Consider the following 14,458-nt stretch of genomic DNA (forward strand, 5'->3'; position numbering starts at 1 on the left):
CATAGTTCATTAGTCAATACAATACAATATACAAATTAAATTATTTTAAAAAATCGTTTTTGGCTTTTATTTACAATTTATGTGCGTACCCTAATTTTTTGTCAGTTTCAAAATTTAAGAGTTTTTAAGTAGATGAAAGACTTAACGAAATTTCCAAGAATTGCGTTAAGTCGTTAAGCAATATAATAATGATAGTCTTGACGAATTTCGGTCACTTAAGTTAGACCAGCAAACTGCGCAGGACGAATTATTGTACGTGCGCAAACACGCAGATGTAACTGTATTCCCTTTCATAGTCCGATGGGACGACAAAGCGATACAAATGAAAAGAGTTCAAGCTCAAAACCATGGGCTTTCGGAGCCACAGGAGTGTTCCAACTTACAGACTCGAGGCTGCTACTGAGAACTTTTCGATAGAGAACTCCAATAAAAAATGATGGGCTCTGAGGTTTGATCTAGCGTTGCATATCCATAACACAAGTGCTTTAGCTACTTACATTGGGATCAGAGTAATGTATGTGATGTCCAATATTTATTTATTTATATCGATAGTCCACTATCGATATACTATCGATAGTCCACTATCGATATACTATCGATAGTTAAGGTGTAAGCAACAGTCAATCGATAATATTGTCTCGTGTCAATACTATCGATAGCTCCCCATGCGCCGTACTAACGATAGTATTGCAACGCTGGTTTGAACCCAAAACCTTGGTATCCTCTTTTTTCTTTTGCCTGCCCTTGTCCCAAACTATTTGGAATCGGCGCATTTGTCTTTTCCTTCCAGTATCCTCTATTACATATCCCTCCTCACACCCTCCATCCATATCTTCTTAGGTCGTCCCCTTCGCCTCCTCGCTCTACGCTCATGCTCATTTAGTTACAAGACAAAACCTCGGTAAAAGATATTTACAATAATATCTTAGTTTAAAGATGATAAAACTGCGAAATTCCGCTACTAATATATACTTAAACCTTCTCCGAAACTCGCTGCATCTTCTAGTATTAGTTTTATGTATATTTTTTAAGATTTTACACTAATACGTCATACATTACAAAAAATGTCTCATTGATTGGTAGAGATATATTAATATCCCACACGGTCGTGACAGATATGTGTTTCTCAACGAATCGAACTAACGATTTTATTTTTCCAAATCGTACTCAATCAACAAAGATTAGGACAATCAAACTGTTCAACTTTACATACATTAATGTTGTGAATAAATATTTGCTTTAAAATATTCGTTAAATTATTAAAATTGCATTTTGAATTTGATTTGCAGTTGATTTTTAGTACCATTGAATTTTATTTCATTTACTGAACTCATTTTCCTGAGTGAGTGCGATGCGTTGTTGGATTTTAATTCGTTTTTATTTGTGTTTGTGTGAACGATAAAATATAGTAAATTATTTTATTTATTCTTAATATTGAAATGACTTATTCATTTATTTTTATTATTACTGTAATTACAACACTAATGACTTTTTAGTTGACTGCACACCTTGGGAATGAAATGATCGCCTCCAGGCTGTTTCAAATAACTAAAATATAATTATCATTGTACATGCAAAATGTTAAAAAAAAAACAAAATATATCCCGCTGAGTTTCTTTCGCCGGTTCTTCTCATGTCCGAGGTGCTAAATTCCGAACCGGTGGTAGATTTTTGACAATCAATAAGCAAGTGTAAACACTTCTATATTGAATAAAGATTTTTGACTTTGACTTTGACTTTGAATTACTGTATATTATATTGACACTAAAAAATATGTCAATGACAATATAATATACAGTAATTACAGTAATATGTTCTATAGAGAACTAAGATGTTACGTCGCATGTGCCAGTAATTACATAGACTCTTCAAACCGAAACACAACAGTACCAAGTATTCTTAAAAGTTTCTATTATTCTTATTACCCAGATAACCGGCTTTAAATCTAAAATCAATGAATCGTTATTACTTTTAAAAATAAATTGATCTAAACTCAAATAAAACGTCGTTTATCAGTATTTCCTATATCAATTTTATATTAAACTTAAAACCTAAAGTGAATCAATTTTCCCGCCCTGACAGTATCTATAAATGTTTATGTTGCCAGATTAAAAATATGTATAGTATTATAATGACAAATGTCTGTAATATACAGATAACAATAATTAGTCTATTATCTAATACTGTATCTAATTTTTGTCATGATTTTATCTCAATTATTTATTTTATTTCAATTATGTTCTGAAAAATTTCGGCAATTGACATTCAAAGGAGATTAGCCCCTCCTAGGCTATAATTATGCATATAATTAATAGTACTTAGTTGGTAAGTAGATCCTTATGCAAACCTGAGTAAGTACCACCCATTTATCAGATATTCTACCGTCAAAGAGTAATACTTAGTATTGTTGTTTCCCGGTTTGAAGGGTAACTAAGGCAGTGTAAATACAGACACAAGATGTTTGAAAACTACCTACACATACATTACTCTGTATTTTAAATTTTCAAATATGGAATTAAAATCAAACACGAAGGTATATAAAAACCAAAAAATATATTCTTTTCATTAGTACATACATATTTTAACACAAAAATTATTACATACATCGACAGGCACTAAAAAACAAATACACCACGTCCATCAAACTAGCCCAATATTATCGCGGCGAATATTTAGGGTTCTCTGGGGCGTATGTGAAACTTCTCAATTCGTACGAGACGCCATTTTGATTCTCGTAACCGAATTCGCGCATTTCATTCTTTATCTCTGTATCGAAATCGCTGCAACCGCCAAAAACTCTGTTCGGCGTGCGATTGGTCAATAGTCCCGGTTTCTGATTGTCCGAAGCGTTTCGGCCGTCGCGCTCTGTGCTCTTATTGGTCGACGATGACGCGACCTCGTCGTCCTTGTTCTGATTGGTCGGCAGAGGGCGGAATAGTGCGGAATGTGCGGTAGCCGTATCTAAGTCGGCTTTACGGGATACCAGTATCCTGATATCGGTGTGCAGGTACAGTTTTCCAGATTTTGAAGTCATAAATCTGAAATAGAAATATAATTAAATAAGTTACATTATTTTAGTTAAAACTGAAAATAGTTTAAAATTGGAACATTTGTTTTTTCTTATTATTTTATATAAAAGGGAGACATTGGCAACAGTCCCACCAACAAGAGAATATTAATGTATAATTTCAAGGCTTGCAGGAGATATTATGAAATATGTACACAGACTCTATTATCTCTATCTTATGCGACTGGACACGACGAAGTGAGTTCAGACGAAGGATGAACTGCGTTACTTCGTGAGTCCGACATACCTGACTTGAGGCTTCAAAATTTAGCCTTCTTCTTTAAACTTCAGAAATATTATTCTACCATAAACTATATTACTCGCCTCAAATGAATCAGGTACCGGAGCCACTTGTGCATGTGGTGGGGCGCGGGGGGGTCGGCGCCGGCCGGCATGTACAGGGTGCGCTGGCGCAGGAACGTGCGCGCCAGGGGGGGCATGCTGGTGAGGTCGTACAGCACCACGAACATCTTCACCAGCGTGCCGTGCGGATTGAACAGCGACACCTGCACGGTGCCCGAGCGCGCCACGCGGTAGCCTCCCGGACCCAGGTTGATGTGGCCCTGGAGTTGTGGTTACGTTATATATTGATGATAAAAAAGCGTGGAGTTAATGCTTGTTGACTTCCAGGCAGGAGACATAACATACATATATAATTGTATTTAACTAACATGACTGTATTTTTAGATGTTGAAAAAGAGTAACTACTGAGTTTGTTGCCGGTTCTTCTCGGTAGAATCTACATTCCGAACCGGTTGTAGCTTTACTTTAAATAGTTTGTTAAATGACGATTGAAAAGTGCTTGTTAAAGCCTACTTGAATAAAGTATATTTTGATTTTGATTTTTGTTATAATATCACACCGACTTATTGGAACTGTACGTTCGGAGTCAGATTTACAACATAATATCAAGTCATCGCTTCTAATCAGCCTTTATTAACAGCTATGTTATTTATAAAGCATTGTATTGGAAATTAATATAATTTAGTCATGATAATATTTTATTATTGATATTACTAAGTAAATAAAAGCGAATTGACTTCGAAATTCAAAAGTCTTCGAATCATAAGAAAAACAGAACTCGAGAACAAAGAAGTATTATCTGTATTTGTTCGGTTGGCAACATTGTTCATAGCAAATTCAAGCTGTTATGGTTGATATGGTTGACATGGTATAAGGTAAAATATTATAAATTCCTTTTAACTACTAATCCGATCACCAGGAAATTTTGCAAACACATTACAAGGAGTATAGAAAACGTATATCTATTCCAGCTAAAAGAGAACACAAACAAGAATTGACGCGTCATCATTGGTCGAGAGCTTGAATGATCTATGATACATAATATAGATTTAAAAAAAAAATGGCGTTTTGATCGTCGGCGATACAGTTATCAAAACTTTGGGAGCAGAATTAAAGTGGATATAAATAGTTCAGAGGTTCTGATGTCAGCACGAGCTGCTGCTCACCATGTAGGGCGCGTTGGTCCCGCCGGGCGCGTAGAAGAACACGGTGACGGGCAGGCGGCGGTGCGGCGGGCAGAAGGCGCCCGAAGCGCCCAGCTCCGCCGCGAAGCCCTGCACCGTGGCCACGGGCTCCAGCCGCCCCTTCAGCGCCGACTCCTCGAAGCTGCCCAGCAGCCCCGTGCTCGGGCCCAGGCGCAGGCGGGGGGGCGCGGCGCGGCGGGGGGGAGGCCCGCGCGCGGGGGACGCGGGCGACGCGGGCGCGGGGGGAGGCGGCGAGATCGGGTGGAACAGCGCACTGCAATGGGAAATATTGGAATCAGCATTTCCATACAGGGAATGTATTTTGCCTTTGAACATTTAAAGGTGATAGTGATTCTATTAAAAATATCAAAAATATACAGTATCTCGAGTTAAATGATCTGGGTGCACATGTTTTAATTTAAATCAAATTGTATTTAAAGACATAACACATACAAAAGACATCCCACATGGGTTCCTTTTGGGACCATTTTTATTCAACGTTTTTATAAATGACGAAGAATCTATTCATGTAAAAAGGTTTGGATATTTTTTTTCAGGTCGATATATATTTAACTATTACGTATATTTTTTATTATAACTTATAATAATTAACCAATCAATCATACCTCTTAATACCAGACACGCCATTAATCGAATCATCAAAATCAAAACAATTGTTTCCTCTTCTCAACGGGGCGGGACTCGACGTTAGAGGGAGTCCCGTCTTATTGTGAAACACCATAGATGCTGCAGAATCAAACCTCCATCGAAATCGATCCATTTCCGTGGGCGAAGGCACTTGATTATCGGGCCCACCCTTTTTAGGATCGGGAAACTTAAAGCCATTCTGTTCAATTTCCTCCCTAGGGGATTCGACTTCACATTTGTCAAAGGTACCGTAGTCACATTTCTCGTAAAGGACGTAATCGTCGCTTATCGAGAACGTCTTCTGCCGTTTCGGTTCCGGTTTCGGTATAGAGAAAACCGTGTCATCGTCCCTCAAATTTAACTCCTGTATATCGTTGTTTTGCGCGAATCTGTCACTTATAACCTTCTCGATACGGTCCACTATCGGGAAGTAACGTCTCAACTTTGGCCTCTTTATAATGCCGTCACACTTATCACTAGAATTATCTAAACTTATATCACACTGTGAATTACTGCTAATATTATCACATTTATGCTTCTTAAACGCTTTCTCGTCCTCTTCGCGTTTCCGCCTCGCCCCGCTCTCTATAGACGCCAAATTGTAATTTCCCTGCGACCTGACCATTCCCCTGTCCAAACACCCGACACACTTCATCTGGAGCGAGTTGCCACACTGACACGACATGTCCTCCGTCTGGGTTGCCACTGTATTGGTCCTCCTGAACTCGGTCGGTGGTATGCTCATGGTTTCAACGAACGGCGATCTACTCTCGATGCGACTGGCGGGTAGCGTTAAATAAGTCTGATTTCTGAAACAGCCAATCGCTCGGAATCTATCGAATCTAGCAGCTTGTAATATCGGTATGGACGTATGTGTTTCCTTAGCCTTTAGCCCGTCACCTTCCGACGACGTACTATCGCATAACTTTTTTAGTTTACTCTCTTTTCTCAAACGGCGTTTGTATTTAGCTATCTCTTTCAGTCTCCGTTCGTCTAGCTTCTTGGTTTCTTGGGCGTTTAAGGAGTTGGTTTTGTGGGTTTTGTCGTCGGATTCGTCGTCACAACTGCATTTGTGCTTCCCGCTTTCGCTGCACGGCGTCAACATCCTGTCATCGACAATCTTCTTGTCTTTGTCGAGACAGGAGTACATGTATTCGATGCCTTGGTTGGGGATGATAGATATACGTCGACCATTCGATCCGATGTTGGCGTCGGACGGGTACTTGGTGTTCCTTGGGCCCAATGTGAGATCATTCAGTTTGCCCACGAGCTCGTCGTGCACATTAGGCACTTCTTCTCTGGCTCTCCTCTTCTGGCAGGTACATTTAACTACTGGTATATCGTCTAAGCGAGGCAGACTTTCCAAGACCACTTTCAGATAGATATTGTTCCCGATATCCGTTACCGGAAACTTGTGGCCATTGGGTGGTCTCGGGAAGTCGGCTATTTTGTAGCTCTCCCCCGGTATTTTTATGGAGTAGACGACGTTTAACTTGCGTTCTTCGAGATCTGTTTCGTCACAGTTTGCTTCTATTTTTTTAAAATTGCACGTTTCACGGCTCAGCTTTCTCCTGAAAATATATATTTAAAATTTAATAATACGGCAAAATACGTATCAGATTTATGATTAAGTGTATCTTCAAATTACCTTCTCTCAGCAGGTTTGTCATCGGTCTTCTTGATGATGGCTTTCCAAGCTGACAGTTGGGAGAAGTGGAGCTGGGAGCGAACCGCGTTTAGTAACCAGTGGGGGGTAATAGCCGACGGTGTCTCATGGCTTCTGGAAGAAAAACGCCATTTGTACCCATTCACTTACTAGATATTATATTTTTCAGTTTCATGATGACAATGGCCTTTATTTCATAAAAGTATTAAATTGAGCTCTTAGTATGTTTAAATTGAACTTATAAACTACTACTATTAATTTAAAAATATACACACACAAAAAAAAAAATCATGTTGATAGTATAATTCACATTGTTACCAAATAAAGTCTTCAGTTTTTTTAAATGTAAAATAAGACGGACGAGTTATAGGGACTCCTGATGGTAAGTGGTCACCACCGCCCATAGACATGGGCGCTGTAAATTAACCATTAATATCTGATGTATGGGTGGTGCCTACCTGAACAAGTTTGCACAGACCTCTAACACCAAGTAAAGTTAGGACTTTAAACATTAAATGGTATCTAATCTAACAATAGCAAAGTGCTTCAACCCGCAGACTATATGGCACTGAGGAGTATAAACTATTTCTTCTGACGTCATCGCTCTACGTCATCGTCTACGTATGCAAGATATTCTGACCCACGTGTGATTCATTACAAAAAAATCACTTGCCCTTCAAATGGATCTTTAATTTATTCACTAGTCAGTAACCTTCATACAAAGTCACCCCTCCAATTTCCACCGTTAAGTCCAAAGAATTTTTGACTCAATATTTTTGACTGTGAGTTAATATACAGTCGGATTAACGATTTTATAAGTATAGGAGGTTTATTTAATTTTACTATCCCAAAATCATTTAACGGGACAATAGGCTGAGTCAACGCCTTCTAGGCACTATCTACCAGTCAACCGGGGCAAATGCTGGCTGAATGGATGTAAATCCATTTAATACCTACCTAGAAAAATTACTTACATTTAAAAAAATAAAAGCTAGATTTCATTAAATCCAATCATTTTATTTCATTTTGATTATTATTTAAGCACTCTAACAATATATATATTGCACAGCTTAGTACCAATATCTATGTGTACTAGGCAGCGGTGACGACTCAAGTCAAGTGGTCCATTTGACCGGCCAACGAACTGCATGGTATAAAATAATAGCCAAATCGTTGAAACTTACTTGCTAGTAATAGTCCTTATAGTCCATCGTTCGAGCAGCAATGCCTTCTGCTGTGTGTGAAGTTTGTCATACATGCCCTCCTCTTCCACTCGGCTGAGGGAGGCGTAGCACTCTTGACAATCCGGAGCCAGCAGGACCTGAAGATGTGTGCAGATATGTTTCAATAATGGATAAGATTGGTGATAGAATTGACTTTTCCTGTAAAAATAAAGTTGTCTTTTTTGGGCACTTAACACTTAGCCCTTTGCCTAGTTCTACCTCTAAGTGATAGGTATATTTTATTATAATATATTAGAATTCGTAAAAGTGACCCAACACTACACATCGTCTAGAATACTAATATACAGAATCAACGAGAGGCTATAGTGGAGGATATAGGCGAGACAGTCCAATAGACAGGATAGGCGAATTTGAACCCAAGATTAATATACCAATACCATAAATACCATAAATGTGGTGGTGGTAAATGAAAACACCACGAAATAAACACTTGCATGTTTAAATAAAATAACCAACCAATAATATTCACCAACCCGCATTAGATCAGCATCGTGAAATAAGGTTCAAAGCTATTTGGCCTTGGTTTACTCAGTAGTGGAACAATTACAGGCTTTACCTTACTACTTACAGCTACTGGGTGAAGATTTACGAACATACCTCAATACAGATGGGTATCTGGTCATTCCATAGAGCGTGGACGTGGCTGTTGAGTTGAGCTTCGACTGCTGGTTTGGGCTCGTCCGTCTCCGGCTTCGGTTGGGTAATCACCTGAAATGGTAACGAAACAAGGATCACGAACCATCCATTGTTTATATTCAGACATAAAGGCGAATTTAGAAGAACATCCTCTAAACTACGGCAGATCGTTTTTGAGTTATCTATCTAACGTGGAAATTGACATGATCAATCTTGAGATCTTCCTTTACTACTAATTCTTTATTTGTTCACTAATTCAAGCTCGCGGCTTTGCCCATGTGAGAAAACAGACCCTATAACCATTTATCCGTGGTCGAGTAGTGCGTACACCGGTTTTCATGGGTACGCCACTCCAAGGTCCCGAGGTCGATTCCCGGCCGATTCGATGTAGAAAAAGTTACTTCTGATTTTCCATAACACAAGTGCTTTAGCTACTTACATTGGGAACAGTGTAATGTATGTGATGTTGTCCAATATTTATTCATTTATTATTTCTGTAAACTAACAACGTATGAACATGGACGTACGAAATTTCATAATGATCGTTTAAAATGTTAGAGTATAACAAATAAACGAAAAAAGATTTAAAGTATCAAAGAGATTTATAGAAACATATAATTCGGTACGACGGGCGATCTTATCGCTGAGCGATATCTTACAGACGTTAGGATATTTGGACAGTGAAATATATCCTCCCACCGGTCACATAATGTATTGAGATTACGTGATCCGATCCGGTATTGCCAAGATCGGATCCTACATCCTTTGGAACCTGGTAGTAAAGTCATATAAACTAGATCTATAGCAATACAACAAAATAAATTTATATAAAATTAACAAGCTGTATAATATTTTTTGGACTATATAATAGATATGTTTACAAGCAGTAGAACAGTTTTATCATATTAAAATTGGCATGCAACGCTGGTCTTGCGACCTACTTTGCTCCGTCCCTTGGGCCCTTAATTGAACTGGCTCACTCGTCCTTCAAATCAGAACACGATATAGTTCATTGCCCTTTCTAAATTGAAAAAAAAACTGCTGATGATGTCGACCAAAACAATTTCGGTCCAGGTGGTCAGGGAAGGGCGTGGAGGATTACACAACTGCTTTACGAGGTTTCCTGAGTACGGAGAGTTTTATTTGAAACTTGAGGATGACGAATAGACGGAAATACCCAAAAAATTATATGTATAAGTAGGATTTAAAACAAGGACCTCAAGATCCTTATAAACTAAGTCTAGATTAGACTTAAAAGTGTATGATAGAGGTCTAAAGATATAATATACCTGTTGGCTAGTGGAGGGGTTGATATGGTGGCGTCGGGGCGCGGGGCTGGAGCTGCGTGCGCGCACCACCAGCCGGCCCAGCTGGAGCAGCAGCCCCGTTCCCGTCGCTGGGGGAGGTTCGTTACTGTGCATCTGTAAATGAAATGAAAATTAATTTATTATGTTATTTGAGTATGTCACTGAAGACTTCTAAACGGCTATATAAGTTTTGATCTATTTTTTTTGTGTGTGTTTAAGTAGGTGTGACCTACTAAATACAGCTAACCAACTATGGTTAGTTGTCCGTCCCGACTTCATACAATTGGCGAAATAAGAATTGTATGAACTTTATTTTTTTTTGTAATAAAAATTTTCGACGGCTACGTCACCGGGTACAAATTAAACCATCCAAAGTTATATACAGTCAAAATCTGTTATAAAGACATTGAAGGGACTACTCATATTGAGTCGTAAAAACCGGTGATGCTTATTTTTTAATGTGTAGGTCATAGGTATTAATAGACAAAATATATTAATGTATGAAATTAAATTATATTTCGTTTATTTCAATCACAACGTTTATTAAAATTAATATCGCTCTCCAACTTTGAAATAATACGCGACTTTTTTTCGATATTAATCTGCTTTCTTTTTGCTCCCGACATGTTAACAATTTCACAATTAACTCAACACTGTTTTGGTGCGTCATGTACAAATGCGTGTGTTTTGTTTCTAAGAATTACAAAAGACCCTAAACCTTTCATTTGTGCCTAAACTCGACACGTGTTTACTTTTGCGACTTTTACGATAATGGCCATTGACCATTAATTACAATTTGCCTATTCAAATTGCTTACAATACGGATCAGCTGGTTGTTCTACAGATATAATTTTTCGAAAACATTAGCCAAATGTGGTCGTTTAATGCGGTATGTCGTAGTAAGCAATGTCGTAAAAAGCAATATTTTTTATAAGACTCAAGTTAAACTTAAGAAGAAGACTATATAACTTAAGAAGTTATATAGCATTCAGCCGGGACCTTTGATTTTGGTCATTTTAACCGATATGTTGTTCTAAACGATGTCGCCATAAACGGTTTTAAATGTATGTACATATATATATATAAGTATCAGTCTTACAAGTTTTAATATGCAAGTATAAATTATTATAGATTCTAAGATACTCATACGGGCTCTTTATTTGGAACATGTTTTCTTCTTAATTTAGTTTAAAAATAAAATATTGATGGAAAGAATGCAAAGTTGCCGCAGCTGATAAAACAAACCTACAGACATAGTAGCCCAGCACCTTGAAAGAACACGTGACGTCATCACAATTACTATCGGAGGGGGGATTCAATATACGCTATACGATAGGCACGTGATCATGCCATGGTGAGCGTCAAGGCCCGAACATACTCAAGGGATATCATAGTGCAGACTCGTATACGTGAGCCCGTTTACGAGGCACTTCCGGTTTACACCGAGAGATTCCAAACATCGAACTGCGGCTGATTTTTTTTGTCAAAAAGGCTTCATACCGAAACGACATATTGAGCACAGTCACATAACAGAGATTACGACATTATGGATTAACTGGTCGACTACCATGCAGATTAATAAAACCAAAACGACCAATGAAACAATTTCATGTATTACAACTGACACACAAAATTATTTACAAAACAAAACGACTTCAAATAGCACTTAGAAAATAATTTATAAATAAAATAATATAAAAAGTCGATAAAAAAAAACACTCGTATATTTTCAACTTTGGAGTATTTCAAATCGGTTCATAAACGACAGCCATAAGAAAAAAAATACAATCGAATCGAGAAATTCGTTCTTATTTTTAAAAATCTGTTATATGTATTAGACACATATCTAGAGCAATAGTTCAATGGTAACGTTTAAGCAGAATTGCACACAACGAACCAGTGAAGGAACTTTCGATTTTCCTTCTGGAATTCCATCAAGAATTATTATTTTCTGCCAAGAGAGCCCAGAAGATCGACAAACATATATTGCCATTTTTAAATCACCCGACCCGCAGGCAAGTGCCGTAGTTACCAGCTAAGCTCCTACACTTTAAGCATGAAGTACTTTGGTACGTATAACATATACTTTAATAATAATAAACTAACTATAATTTATTCAAAATAAGAAAATGAAGAGATTTCGAATTAACCAGCCAGTTAATACGACCCGACCTCAAAACCAGAACAACCTTGACCCGCCGGAGGCACGTGGAATGAGGGCTAGAGAGCCGACTCTCCCAAAAATCCGTACACCAAACAAAGCAAATGGAAATCGTTGCCAAAAATTACAATAAAAAAAATTGCATTCGCTAAGGGAAATTCAAAATAAAATTATGTTATTATTAACAATATTTAAATTCATTCATTATTTCATTCACCTCATTCATTATCAAAATGCTACGAACAACACTAAAGCTACATTAAAAAATAAACATTAAAAGAACAAAGCCTACGACGTCGCGTGTACACAGAGTATTAATTCTTAAAACCTAAGTGCAACCATGCCCTAATTTGTAGAGCTGTTGCCAACGCCACAGTTTTAAAAATAGAACACTACTCGAACAACTGTGCCGCTGCAGCGACCCAGTTACCTACCTTTCACTGAACAGTAAAGCGCTTGAAGCGAATCTAGGCTGAATATGGGTACGCATCGAATGTAGGTCAAAGTATGTTAGTCTTTATTATCTGTCAAAACATGTAAAAAGGCGGGTATTGAATATCATAAATTATAATAAATTATAATAATTATTATTATTTATTATTTGTGTAATAAAAACAAATCAACAAATTTATTGTCTATTTTTTTTTTAAGCTTTTATTTTATTTATTTCATTGCAACAGAATTTTGGTAATATTCTCATGCAGGTTATCTAGTAAACTAAATTTCAGATTATCTGTTCGACCCGTACGTATGTATGTTTGTATGTCCGCGATTTTCTCTAAAATTACTGATCCCATTTGGATGGAATATTCGTTATTTTAGTATGGATTCAAAATAAATTCTACTTATTATTCAATTAATAATATAAAACTTTTTATTTCTATGTTTTCATTTGAGTCTCAATCATTATTAAATAATATATTGTTTAATTGCAAGTCATTATGACAGGATAATCCTATCCTAAGTCAGTATTGTATGATGTCTAATGTGCATCCCGGCAGGTTAAAAATATGAGTTAGCCAGTGTAATCACATAAACATGATAAACTATATCTCTTGTCATCTAAGGTTAGAATCGCATTGGCAGTATCAGATTTACACTTGACAGTGATTGTACTAGCTTCGTGTTTAAATTAAAAAAAAAAAAAAAACGAACCAAAAAGGTTTCATAACTTACATTAAATATTGCAACGTTTCGAACTGATAACACTAGTGTGTCAATAAAATTGATTATCAATAGGAATTTTAGTTTTACTAAACTATGACCGAATGAAGCCATCTCCCTCGCTCCGGGTCAAGGTGAGCGCAGGCCGCGCCCACCGAGCGGGAAACAAAGAGTTTCGTTTCATTGTTACACTTTATCTTCCATATTTTACATTATTGTAATCATAGACGAGGCGTTATTCAATACAAGATTACTTCAGTTGTCGCCAGCGGCTTCGCTTGCTATTCAGGGATAGATCGTCAAGTCTCCTTCCCTGGAGTTCATATATTATTTGATTGATTAGATAGCGTATTCCACATTTCATTGCTTGCCTGGGTTTGAACCCCGGATTTTCGATTAAGAATCATACGTCATCCATCATTTCTACATAAATATACTAATATTATAAGGGCAAAATTTGTTTGTTTGTAAGTAGGAGATAATCTCCGAAACTAATGAACCAATTCTAAAAAAAAAATCACAGACAGAAAACTATTTTATTGCTGAGTGCTATATAATTTTCGCTATTAATAAACTGCACCCGTGCGAAGCCAGCGCGAGTTGCTAGGCTGATACAAATAGGTAAAACCAATAACTTTAAAAAATTAAGTCATTCATAACATGTGGTAATTAGGTTAAAATATTTAACTGACATTTAAGAACAAGACCACAAAAAAGTATTTAAATATGTAATATACCCACGAGAAAGTTATGAAATCTTTCCGCTAATAAAAATAGTCGAAACACAGAGTTAAGAACATTATAGAAATGGCATGCAACGCTTTAAAAAAAAATACTACATTGTGGTGCGTGTAACGTAACAACCAGTTTACCACTGTTGATAAAACGTTCTCACGTCTCGAAGGTAAGTTGTGGAGCTTATACCAGCACACTGCCCAAGCCGGAAGCAAGGAGACGTGATAGCTCAGCGATGCTTGTCCGGTTTGAGGCCACAATCCACGTTTGAGGTTCACGTGTCCTCGTCACTGGGACACTTTAGCTCTGAACGTGTGTAGTAATCGTTTATAAATAACAGCCC

General features: G+C 37.3%; 1 protein-coding gene across 2 annotated transcripts in view; it reads right to left on the reverse strand.

The window, feature by feature from the left end:
• Positions 1 to 2,534: 2,534 nt before the first annotated feature.
• Positions 2,535 to 14,458, reverse strand: part of LOC125074199 (protein FAM214A) — a 52,345-nt gene continuing 40,421 nt past the window's right edge. For both annotated transcript variants that reach the window (XM_047685450.1, XM_047685449.1), the window contains 8 exons: positions 10,038 to 10,169; positions 8,710 to 8,820; positions 8,053 to 8,189; positions 6,851 to 6,982; positions 5,181 to 6,773; positions 4,537 to 4,828; positions 3,392 to 3,630; positions 2,535 to 3,038 (listed from right to left, as the gene is read on the reverse strand). In XM_047685450.1, coding sequence (XP_047541406.1) covers positions 2,657 to 3,038; positions 3,392 to 3,630; positions 4,537 to 4,828; positions 5,181 to 6,773; positions 6,851 to 6,982; positions 8,053 to 8,189; positions 8,710 to 8,820; positions 10,038 to 10,169 — 3,018 coding nt within the window. In that variant the 3' untranslated portion in view covers positions 2,535 to 2,656. The remainder of the gene's footprint in view (positions 3,039 to 3,391; positions 3,631 to 4,536; positions 4,829 to 5,180; positions 6,774 to 6,850; positions 6,983 to 8,052; positions 8,190 to 8,709; positions 8,821 to 10,037; positions 10,170 to 14,458) is intronic.

Source organism: Vanessa atalanta, chromosome 27, assembly GCF_905147765.1.
Source record: "Vanessa atalanta chromosome 27, ilVanAtal1.2, whole genome shotgun sequence".
NCBI lineage: Eukaryota > Metazoa > Arthropoda > Insecta > Lepidoptera > Nymphalidae > Vanessa > Vanessa atalanta.